Source organism: Pempheris klunzingeri, chromosome 14, assembly GCF_042242105.1.
Source record: "Pempheris klunzingeri isolate RE-2024b chromosome 14, fPemKlu1.hap1, whole genome shotgun sequence".
NCBI classification, from domain to species: domain Eukaryota; kingdom Metazoa; phylum Chordata; class Actinopteri; order Acropomatiformes; family Pempheridae; genus Pempheris; species Pempheris klunzingeri.
Genome location: NC_092025.1, coordinates 14,283,891 through 14,296,645, shown reverse-complemented (window position 1 = coordinate 14,296,645; position 12,755 = coordinate 14,283,891). Strand labels below are relative to the sequence as shown.

Sequence of the window (12,755 nt, the reverse complement as noted above, 5' to 3'; positions counted from 1 at the left end):
CATATGAAAATCACTAGAACCTCGAACCTTGCTTGAGTTGCAAATGAGCATTAGGGCTGAAACAAACTATCATTTCATTTATAGATCAAACTCTCCATTGTTTTTCCATTTACCCCTTTAGACTATGAAATACAAGAACTGAACAGAGCCCATGAAAATTTCCCAAACCTCAAGTTGACATCTTCAAATTTGCTTTTTCTCACAAACTCCAAATCTCCAAAGCTGGAACCAGCTAGTGCTTTGCATAATAAATTTTCTCTATCGATTAAACCAATGATTCGACCGTTTCATCTCTGAGGCAGTTCAGTGCAAACTTTTCACATGTATATAGCCAGCAATGCCTTAACACACAATGATTAAGTGACACACAAAGCTGCAATAATGCAGACTGTCACTCTGTGACAGATCACGAAGCCTGAAGAAGTTTCATACTATAGTGAAGTCAGTGGGAGACAATGGCTGTCAGGAACTATAGGGGGAATATACAATATTTATTTTAAACGTGGTCAACGGCAAGGTGTACATAAGGAGGGAGAAGTTAGAACCACTGATAAAGACCATATCGGTGCAGTTACAGTGCCATAGTTTCCTCTCTAAAGTGCACTGGAGATCCACTGGGGTAAAAATTCACAATAAATGTTACAGTGGGCCTAAAAGATATGCTCTCAACACCGTGAAGAAATCTAGTTAATGAAACCAGAAGCAGCAGCCCCGAAGACGATCCTCAAGCCCAGGTCTGATTAGCTTTTCCCAGTCAAACCCCTGGAGGGAATTAATGGATGTAAATGGTGAAAAATTGACAGTCTATTCACTCACCATGTCCGCTGGGGTGCTGCCCGTCATCGTGGAGGTTTTCCCGGTCCTCAAAGGGGTTCACACTCACTCACACACACACACACACACACACTCTCTCTCACACACACACACACACACACACTCACACACAAAGATAGAAGACAAGGGCACAGGTATTTCCTCTTTCCGTCTCCCTTGTAATGATTCTCGCAAACTCTTACAAAGCGCGTCGGTGCTGGGTTTAAGGCAGGAAACAAAAACACTCTTTATTCCCGGTGACTCTCTGCACAGTCACAACACTGAGGCAGCCAAGACGCGTTTCTGCCTCTCTATTGCACAATCATGTCGTTGATGATTCCCCACACGAATCGGTGAATTTGGGAGAAGTACAGTTAATGTTAATGGGACAGGCTTCGGACCCGAGGGCCTCCTCCGACCCTCCACAACATCAAGAGTATCCCGCTTCAGAAAAGGTGCCTACGCCATGCGAAAAACCAAACACCGCTGGCACATCCGGACACGGATCTTTTTCTCTCTGGGTTGAAAAAAAAAAAAAAAGAACAAACAATATCCGCAGGATTAGCGGTGACCGTCCTCGGGTGAACTCAAACTCTCCGGCCGGAACCAACGTGGGTCTCACGGTGAAATCTGTCCGTCCGTCCCGTTTAAACTGGTGATTGTTGTTAATGTTTCTGGCTGCGCTGCTGCACCTTTGCGACCCGTTCAGCTGTCATCCTGCCTCACTAAACCCGCGCCAAGCCGGAGACGGACAAACACACGGGACTTCCGCTCAGATTTTCAAAATAAAACCAAATCTAACAAAGAACACACTGGGGTGAAACTGGTTATCATGGTCTCCAAAATAGAAGCTCAAATGTCTGTATTGTTGATACTAACAGCTGTTATTATCAGTAACAATAACAGCTCTACTGGGAGCTTGTTACGAAAGGTGTCACCAGACTGTGTAACATCATTAAAATCTTTTGAGTCCTGTTTTTTTGTTGTCTTTGCAGAATAACTTTTATGATTTGTTTAATATAGCTGGGTTTTATTTTTCCATTCCAGCCATATTTTTGACATATTCTAACTTTTTTTTTTTTTTAGTCCTGAGTGTTTTTATTTTGTTTGTTCCATCTGTTTTTATTGTGTTTTTGTTTTTTATCTGCTGCTCTGTTTTCTGTAAAGCAAAGCACTTTATAACCTTATTAAGAAAAGCCCTTTGTAAATAAAGTTAATTGTTATTATCACTCTTTTATTATCTTCTATTGTCTCACTTCCCTTGCCTTTGTCTTTTAAGGTGGGTGTTAACTGTAAATTAAAACAGAGATTAAATTATATTTTTCTTTTTTGTACGCAAAAAACATTCAGAGGAGCTGAACAGGCAGATGACACCGTTTTTAGTTAGAAAATCAATCAGAAACTGTAAAAATGAGGAGACAAACAGACTGATGATGAAATCATATCCCTCTTTAAATATGATTGATTGATAACAGTTACATGTTTACATTTCTGCAGCAGAGGAGGAAATTGGGAAATAGGAAAAAAGACAGCAGGAAAAAAAAATGTACAAGTGATGGGGGTCACATTCATCCAGCTCCTCGTCCCCAAAATGTGGCTGGTTAAGGTGAACCTAATTTTAATTGTTTCATATAATGTTGGGTAATTTGATTGATAACATTGATTATCCATGATAGTGTGACAGTGACCAGTATGACTGATACCAGGATCCTGAAAGAGAAACAGCTGAATGAAATTCAGCCATCATATATTATCATTTACACCAATGCTTTTTGTGCTGTGACAATTCAAAAGCCTTATAATTTTGAGTGCAAAGCAAATTATGTCCAACCACAGCACGGCAGCACAAACTAGGTCTAGCTTTTTTTTTTGTTTCTTTCTTTGTAGCCTACAATAAAGAAACACAAAAATGGAGGCCTCTGAGAACTTTGGCTTGTTTTGCAATAAACTGTAATTATACTGTACTCATTAATTAAGCTTGATATATGAAACAAATATAGTTTGATTGTCATTATTATAAAGGCCTGATATTCTTTAATCACTCAAATCAAAACATTTTGGTTGATATTAAGCAATGAAAGATGTATTTCAAAATAATGAACACTATGTTAAATAGCATCGTCTTTTAGGTTTATTTAGAGATTATGTTTTATTTTAAGTTTATTTTGAAGGCGGAATTACTTTATATCCGGGTTTAATGTTTCTCTACGCGCTACTTGATGCAGCCCCTTTAAGAACATGGCGGCAGGCCCCAGATTGGGGGGTGGGACAGAGAAGGGAGTGCAGCAGTAGTGGGAGTGTGAGTGGGAGAGAGTACAGCTTGGTGTGGGATTGACCATGCACACCTCCAGAGGAGTAAACTGGAGGGGGAGGGGGGGTCCTCCCTATGGAAAGAGACAGAGAAAGGAGAAATGGTGTGGATAATCAATGGGACCTTTCTGGTATAACACAAAAATCATCATATTAAATCCTTAAGAGGCTGCAATTAATGTTTACATGCTACACCTCATTCAAACACAAGAATGAAGCTTTTACTGTCTTCATGCTGTTGAAAAGTCTGATCAGCTCAAGCAAACCTTCTCTGAGGAATAAAAACATGATACAGTCACGCCTGGGAAGGTTAAAGGTCAGGATCAGCTGCAGATCAGCCCTGCTATAGCTGGATTTAACGTCTTTCAGGCCGAGTCCTTCAGTATAAGCACAGTTGTGCTTAAAACTGAACAGTTTACCGTTACCGTACTTGCAGTCGTGTGTGGTGACAGTTGGTCCATTACTAGTGATCAGTGATTTAGAGGATGAGACAAGGTGACAAGACTGCTCATCCCTCTTAATGACTTAATCAATAAATTAGCCAATCAGTATCCAGGAGTGCATGTGCTGTCATGGAGAGTAACAAATGTCTTAGAGAGCTGAAACGATACAGTAATGGCCTCTGTTAAGCACAATACTTAGTACATAATAACTTATGTAGTAAGTATTACATGCAGTATATTACATGCAGTAAATACTAAGATGTGACAGCTTCATAATATTACTTCAATATGGTCGCAAGGTTATTTATAGCATGCATCTAATACATATGTAATATAATATCTTGTCCTTGGTGAAGTGCTCTGCCTTGTGTGTGTGTGTGTGTGTGTGTGTGTGTGTGTGTGGGCCCTGTTTCCGTCAGAGGTCGAGATGCGTATCGGCAGCAGGTCTGTCCTCTCTCTGGTGGGCTGAGTGAAATCCATTGTGGCATCAGGAGTGGCTTTTTCTCTGAGATCTACAGGATTAACTACCTAATCTCCCCACCATAAAGGGAGAGTGGAGAGGGGGTAGTGAGTCTGACACACACACACACACACACACACACACACACAAAAGCGTATAAGCATGCCTGCACAAACACAGTGAGGTGTGAGTGTGTTTTTGTTGGCTGTGTTTTCAAAATTAAGGTCAGTGTATGATTTTGAGCTAGTGAGCCAAGTAGGGCAGCAACTAATGATGATTGTCATTATGAATTCATCTCTTGATTATTTTCGAATGGACTGATTGTTTGATACATAAAATGTCAGAAAACGTTTATAAATGCTCACAAAAAATACATGTACACAGTTATCAGTTTGATAGTCCACTGATGTCTACATAACTATATGAACTGTATATAATACAACTTAAAGTGTCAGAAGAAGAAAGACAGGTCAAAACATTATTCTACAAACTGTACAGCATAATTATTCACACGATATACATGTAATGTTCCAATATTTTCAGAAAAGTATGCACAAGACTTACTTGTCTGTGCTTGTAAATAGAGAATTAACCTTCCTACCCACCATTGTGCCAACTAGCACTGTGTAAAACTTTTGCTGACCACTAGTGCTATAATAGGTGACATGAATATATAAAAATGAAACGTCATTGTGGTCAATTTTAAAAAGAAGGGCCTGTATGAAGTGTAACCCAGGTACAATGTTCATATATACAACTAAAACCTTTCAAGGCATGAAAACTTAAAGGGCCCATTTTATGCAAAATCCACTTTTTAATGTCTTTTCAACATAACTATGTGTCCCCAGTGTGTCTAGAGACCGGCAAACCTTGAGAAAAACCATCCTCTTTCTTTTTCTCCTGCTCCATCTTTCACTAAATGTGTATGAAAACACTCTGTTTAGAGATGGCTCCCTTTATGATGTCATAAGTGATCATGTGACCTCCTCCAGCCCTTCAGCAGGCCGACTGCCCGCTAGAGATGTGACGTTCGTGAACGAGTCGAGTCTTTTGAACGGCTCTTTTAAGTGAACGATGAGAACCGATTCACAGTTGTGAGCCGTTCGTTTGCGAGCCGTTCTTACAGTATATGCAAATTGCCCGCGCCGCCTTCATGTGTCTGAGTTGTCCACGCTGCCTTCACGTGAACGACTAATGACATCTCCGAGTTTGAGTCATCCACAGCAAGCTCCATTCACGTGAACGCAGCTATAGATGCGCAGCATTAGGGGAGGAGACATTAGTGAGCGCTGCCCGACTGGACTGAAGACATTTACATTTACCGCTGGATCAGGGAGCAGGAGATATTAACGACTGAAGAAAAGTCATTTGTTATTGTTTCCATTGTTCTGATGTGGATTCGAGTCAAGGAGCTGAGTTCCTGTTTGTAAAGTAGTTCAGGTGAACACACACCAGGTAGTTTAGTACAATTATGCATTCACATTTGTATCATGTCCTAATTTTTATTCTAGTTTTGTTTATATTTTTTAATATATGTATATATATATATACTCTTATTTATTATTTTCATATTTTTTCTGTATTGTTAAAATGTTCATGTGTGGAAAATTTCACACTAAAGTTATTTTGCATGGAAGTCTGTAGCCTGCGTAGTTTTTATTGTGCCACAAAGTTTTTTAGGTGAAGGGAAAATTCAAAATAGTGATCTCACTGTCAAAGCATGTTGGTATGGCACCATCTTATGGAATGATTACACTGAAAACACAAGCCAAATGAAATTATGATCAATATTTCAGAATAAATATGTATAAGTTTGAATTATTCTGAACCAAATCTTATTTTACAACTGCTTCCAGTGATTGTTTCCTTGATGAAAACAAGTTACCCCTGGTTGACTTCTAATAAATAAATAAATAAATATAGCAACGAGTCAGTCGTTTGAACGGCTCTTTTGAACGGGTCTTTGAAAGGAACGGCTCCTCAAGATCCGGCTCCCTTCAAAGAGCCATAAATCCCATCTCGAGTGCCCGCTCACTGAAAACCACCTGAATCCACTTCGATGTCCACCCTTGTTTTTTTCTTACTAACTCCAGCTCGAGTGTGAAAGCGAAGCAGCGGATTGTTCTGTGTTTTTTTTAAACATTAAACCATGTAAACCTCCTCTAGTAGGACCCCCAAATACAAATATGAACTTGAAAATGAGCAGAATCTGGGACCAATGTAAGGATCTTTATTTTAGGTGTAGCCTACTGTATTACTGAGCTGTGTTAAATCGAGGGTGTAACAATACAAGTACATGACTACATGAGACTGGGTGTAAGTTTGAGTGTTTCCAATGATTCTGGCACGGATGTCCAGCCTGGCTTCACATTTACCCTGCATGCTTGCGTATCATTATCTGACTTGCTGATCATATTATATGTATGTATCTAGACACATAAAAGTGTGTGTACGTGTACATAATGTGCGTATGTGTGTGTGTCCATACAGCTTGTGTTTCTCTCCTCAGCACTTGTTCGACAGTGCAGGTTTGTGTAATATGAACCTGCAAGTCACCTTTACAGTCCCTTAGTTCCTCTCTTTAAGGTCTGCTGATCAAATATAAATGTTGCATTTTGTGTAAAGACAATACAACTCTGTAATCCTCTAAGCCTCCTGACTCTGTTCTCATTTAGATTTTCATCTGAGCACCTGCTGTCTCACTCAGACCACACACAGACTTATTGGAAAATTAAACACATACATATATAGAATACTGGTCGTGAACACGAAACAGCATTACATTTTTTGTCTTTGAAAGGTCAAAGGGCATGATTAAAGTTTGAGCAGTCTATCGTATCCACTTGCAGGGAAGAAGATAAACTTTGATCTATTTCTGTTTCCAGTGTCACTACAAAACAGTTGCTGCTTTTTTCTGCTTTGAAGGGCGGCATGCACAACGCATTTGGTGGTTACCGCTGCTCCATATTTAAACACTGACGCTCAGCATAGCAGAGCTCAAACATCCCACTGCTTTGCCTCCCTATGTTTCCCACAGATTATTAACATGCACCATGTGCCGTCAGCTATTCTGAGATCCTCAGGCAGACTTTGAGCCCGGACTGTGGCGCAAAGGTTGGTGCCAGGAGCCACCGACGCAACACGCCGCCCAGCGGGACGCTTCACACCCCCCTGACTGAGGGGACAATTCAGTTTGATTCTCCCAGAGGAGGTGTGAGCAATTATTTCCCCGCCTTAACTACATTTTGCTGGTTTACGTCCCCTTCCTGCTCGTCTACAGTCTCCATCATGCCCATTAGTCTCTAACTGAGAGACAACAATGACAGGAATACTAGCAGTCTCATTTTGAAAGGGTAAGGTCACCCAGATAATAAGCAAAGTCTCATTTTCTTTTAGTGGTATTCAACCATGCAGATAGTTTTATGTTGCCAATATCATCTCTGAGACATCTACAACCTTCCCACTGCAATGGAATGTTTGTTTATTTGGCACTTGCAGTGCGCATGGCTTTCTATATGTTTTTCTCTTCTCTTGCCATTAACTTTGGTATAAATATCCTTGGTGCCCAGATGACGAATGCTAATGACTTTTCCTCTATGGCCACCATGATGTTTGTCATTTTGATTAAAATGTCTAGCATGGCTGTACACTTGTAGTTTAGACCAGGTTTATCACTGATATGCTAACAAATTAGGTCAAAATACTAAGCTGGCTCTACCTACACAGCATTTTCACGTCGGCCCTGTGGTCTGTTTTTCTGTCCCTCAAAGCTGTGATCATGAAACACTGACTGAATAATATCCTTATTTACATATTTACATTGCTGAAGTAGGCAGTGGTGCTGGTGTATAAATCTGTCACTGGGTTCATCTATAGCCTCCATTTGAAACATTGTCATGAGCAGCTCTCATGGACCTGCTCTTTTCTGCGACTTGCAGCTCTGGAACAATGTCAGCAATCCTCAAAGAGCTGCCTTTATTATTCAGGATCAGGTCCTCCTCAAAAGTCTAAAGCAAGTTGGATTTGGCTCAGACTTTTCCCCTGAGACGGCCTGAGCCTGAGCTTATCTACTACGAACTGTTGATGCAGAGATCAGGAAGGGGTGGGTGCTCCTCTAATCAGCCCACCTGTCTGACACATTCAGTGGTAAATACGCACAGGGATTTGTCCTGAGATCCCTCCGATAGGCCTTTTGCTGAAGGCTAAATCTGAGATGCAACTTGTATCTGCGATGTAAGGTACTGTTGCTTGACTGTGTTTTGAATCAGTTGCAAGTGCAGCTGGTGGTTTGTTGGCCGATATACGAGCAGAGAGGCAGCACTTACACACTCGTCAGAGATAAAAGCCTCCTCTCCTCTGCTGTGAAAACAATTTGTCATCATCTCATGTTTTTGCCATCTGCGTGCCACAGAGGGGGAATAAAGTACATTCTCAGTGCTTGTATTTTGTTTCTACATATGCCTGCCTCTGGGAGCGAAGATGCTTATCTGTTCTCCTCCTGTTTACCTGTGAGTGGGAGTTACTTCACACTTTATGTGTCTCTCTCTATTTGTATGAGGGACAATTTGTATGTCCCAGGGAGGCTCTGGCTCTTTTCAACATCTTGCCTGCTCAACCTGTTCATACTCACACGTGGCTCTTAACATTGCTTTTGCATGACATCTAACACAATACCACCGGTGAGGCTGTCTCTGTATATGTACGGGCACGTCAGGTATTGTCGGATTGAATTATATCATGAAATGCAGCTGTTGAACAGGTTTTCTTTCAACCGCTGGCAGCAGGCTGAGGTTAGTGAAATAGCTCAACACCTAGCAGATGGACTGCCATAAAATCTAATACAGATATTCACGGTTCCCAGATGATACATCTTAATGATGGTCCTCTGACCATGAAATTGGTGTTTTCGGCTCTTAATGAGACATCTCAGTGATTTGTTAAAAACCTGACATTCATGCTCCCAACAGGATGAATCACAATGATTATATGATCACAAAATCTAATAACAGGGGCCATGCTCACAGAAGAAAACAATGTTTGACTGTCACACACACTTCTTAACACAATCGTGCTTACAACAATAATAAGCCATTTAGATATAGGTTGCCAAAGGGCTTCACTCTGACACCGCGCCCTCTGGCCAGTGTATACACTTAGATCCCCTCTGCTGAGGAAAAGAAATATTTGGATCTCTGCTTTATCCATCTTATAGTTTGTCTTTTCTGAGGCAACAGTGATTTACATAACTTATCATATTTGTATTTTAGTTTTAGGTAGAGTTATTGTACAGGAGTTGTCTCTTATATATAAAAAAGTTCAGACTCTCTTTTGTTCTATCTGCAGGTATGTTATCAGGAAGATGCTAAATCTGTAAAGTGTCACTGTAAAAAAAAATCCAGTTGTCACTGTTACACTGTCAAGCCTGTGTGTATTTGAGGTGGCTGTTATCGCCCTGGCTGCCTGCTGTTGCACTTGACATGATCACAGTGTCTATTGTTGTGATTTTATCTCAACCCTTTTTGCTCCGGTGGTGAGACATTACTGACACACACACACTCACAGAGAGAGAGCAAACCACAAACAGTGACAACCTCCATGTACCTGAGTCAACCTCCACTTCCTCTTTCCGTTCCCTCCTCTCTCACGGTGAGTAGGCAAGTATAAAGTAGAGGGTGATGCCGTGTTATCAGCAGTGCACGACTGGCATTATGGATGCTATCTTGATATGTGGAGGCACTTATTATGGCGTAAAATAGCTGTGATTAGATGAGCTGCTGTCTTCCCTGGAGAGCTCAAAACAAAAACAAGAGGACTGCGAGACAGCATCAATTGTGGCTGTTTCCCTCCCATGGTTGTCTTTTGGTCATTTAACTTTGTGATACAACAAAGAAAGAAGATGCTCACAGCCACAAAACTAAGTCATCTGCTTCATTCAGTCTTCTCTCAATGAGCATGTGTTATTCTACTAAACATATCATGGGATTAAATGGGATTTTTGCTGGGCTCATTTCCCAGGTAGACACTGTTTTTCAGGTGGTCGCTAGATTGATGTTTGCTCCGTGATGAGAGGCTTTGAGTCATCTCGGGCGAGCGCTGTGTTGTTGGGTGATTTTGTTTTCCGCAGACAGGACATGGCAGGTTCATTAACACCCAGTGTTCATAAAGCCAAAAAGCGCAGACAGAAAAAGAGAGAGGGCTGAACGGATCCAAGCCTGACTCACCTACAGTGACAAGAATATAATCTGCAGGGTGATGCAAGGTGAATTCAGTATGTCAACCAACCCCTGAATCCATTCAGCATTTCACACTTTGAAAAACTTCACCGCACAGAAACACATGCACAGCAAAAATGAACTTGTTATATAAGGTGTAGCTTTTACCATTTGATGCATGTACATACATTTTTCATTTTTCAGTCTTCCCGTTACAAATGTGTTGTACACTACACAATGTAATAGAACTACAATAAAAAAATATACTTAAATACATACAGACAAGATAATGAGTTATATTAAACCCCTTGAATAAGACAGTTGTCTGTGGGAAGGGTTTTGTGTGTGTGTGTGTGTGTGTGTGTGTGTGTGTGTGTGTGTGTGGGTGTGTGTGTGTGTGTGTGTGTGTGTTCCCTCTGCTGTCTGTGCCTCACTTCCTGCTTTCCATCAACTGAAATTCATTCAAAGCATGTGTGTGTGTGTGTGTGTGTGTGTGCACGCTCGCACACGCTCACACATGAACACAAGGTTGATGAGGCACTGATGGCCTTAAATTATATGAGTGATTTAGGGGTTTTACCAGAGGAACTAGTTTTTTTTCAAGTTGGAATAATGAAATTACTGCTAGTAGAGAGATTAGATGATCGCTTCCTCATGATGCATGAAAATAATGGCAGAAAATAAAGGAAAAGGTCAAGCAGCTGTAAATCATTGTTTCAGCTGTGAAACATTGTGGAATGTTACTCTGTAAAGTTCAGTTCAACAGATTGCAACCAAACGGGGGATTTCAAATATACAGGATCAAAAGATGAATAAATTCTAACATTATATAAAACTTATAAGATTCACAATGTTAACATGTATTGCAATGGCTTTGTTGGATTTCTTTATCACTGAGGTATTCATGTTGTTGTAGTCACCCCTTTAGGGAATCTATGCTGCTCAGTGTGTGTGCACTGTAATAATAATGGCTTTTTGCTAATATCCAATCAAGCTGTAAAGTTTAATCAGTATGATGATTTTAACTGATAACCACTCCATTAATGAATGTGCCAAAAATCTGTGTCCTAATCCGACACAGAAGACATTTGTTTATGAGAGTCGCCCACAGGCACATGTTGTATTTACTCATAACACCCCTTTCAAAGTAGACTTTGATTTTGTGAGAGTGCCCAAATCCTAATTCCCAGCTCACTTTGGAGGTTTTAAGACTAAACTGTGAACTGTGTTAAGTTTCAAAACACCCTCAGTGAGCTGGGAGGAAAGCTGGGTTTCCCTGGGGCGCTGTGACACAGTTACTGCATCTTTAAAGAGCAACTTAACAGATGCTGGTTGTGCTCAGAGGTACAGCAGACGTTCAAACTATCACCTGGTATGAAGACAGGCTGAAAACGACCCTGCGTCATTAGAAATAAAACGGGTTTTTTTCATGTTGTGGTGAAACAATCAAATATGATCCGGGCTGATTTGAGTAATAGATCCATCTCTGAAAAGTTATCATCGTGACAATCATTTCATCTTTCAATGCAAGGATCACCAAGTAAGAAGTATGAATACACTGCTCACATTACAAAATAATCAAGCAGGGTTGTGTGCGTTGATTCTTGCTGGTTGATGTCAGCACCCCTGTTCAAGGGAGTGGCTCCATTGGAATGAATGAGGGAGCCGCATTTTTCCATGCAGCGCTTGAGGACAAAGTCCACTTTTAGTGTTATGATATGTCAAATTGTCTACCAGCTGTTTGTGTTCATCAAGGCTTTTTTGATCGAAGTGAGTGGTGAGGCTACATTATCTATGTGGGCCTCAACACCAAAATAATGAGCTAAAAGCTTCAAAGCTACACAGAGCTGTAGAGCTTGTAATTCCCTCTACCAAGGAGGCTACGTTTCTGTTGCCATTTTTGTGTTTGTTTGGGACCAGAATTATGGATAAACTACTGACCCAATTTTCATGAAACTTCTTGGAAGGGCGTGGGACCCATTAAAGTCTGGAGCGGATCCAGATCTGATTCAAGAACAAGCCACTGTAACACCAGTGTCTATGGTGAAGTGAACGGTGTAGTACAGCAAAACAGTCTTTTATGTATATAAAACTTGTTTTATATGCATAAAACACTAAACACTAGACACTAGTTTGGGGAATATAGCTAGACTGATCCAGTGGCTGCACGTGCAGATTTGCATATCACAGAGGACTGGGCTTCTGGCCTTGACGTGGTCTGTGCTCTCCAAGTGCCCTTGAGTGGGTTTGTTACAATGATTTGCCTCTTTCGTATTATGCTGTAGTTCAGAGTCATTATTACGCATTTGAATTAATTCACGTTCAATGTCTGTAAAATCTTTGCAATGTTTCAGTCGTACTGTTCAACCAATACAGTGACATAGTATTTTCTTACTGCTTTATACTGTGATGTCAGTGGTCCAACTGCCTAATCTAAATGGAGTGTTCATTACTTTCACGTTTTTATCTGCCTGTGCAAACCAATGCCAGCTGTCTTAGAGAGAAGTGATAAAGTTA

At 40.7% G+C, this 12,755-nt stretch overlaps 1 protein-coding gene across 1 annotated transcript in view; it reads right to left on the bottom strand.

The window, feature by feature from the left end:
• ubl3a (ubiquitin-like 3a) overlaps nucleotides 1–1,584 on the bottom strand; it is a 33,194-nt gene extending 31,610 nt beyond the window's left edge. Inside the window, exon 1 of the mRNA XM_070844285.1 lies at nucleotides 817–1,584. Within this exon, the coding sequence (XP_070700386.1) occupies nucleotides 817–843 (27 nt within the window). The 5' untranslated portion in view covers nucleotides 844–1,584. The remainder of the gene's footprint in view (nucleotides 1–816) is intronic.
• Between the last annotated feature and the right edge of the window lie 11,171 nt (nucleotides 1,585–12,755).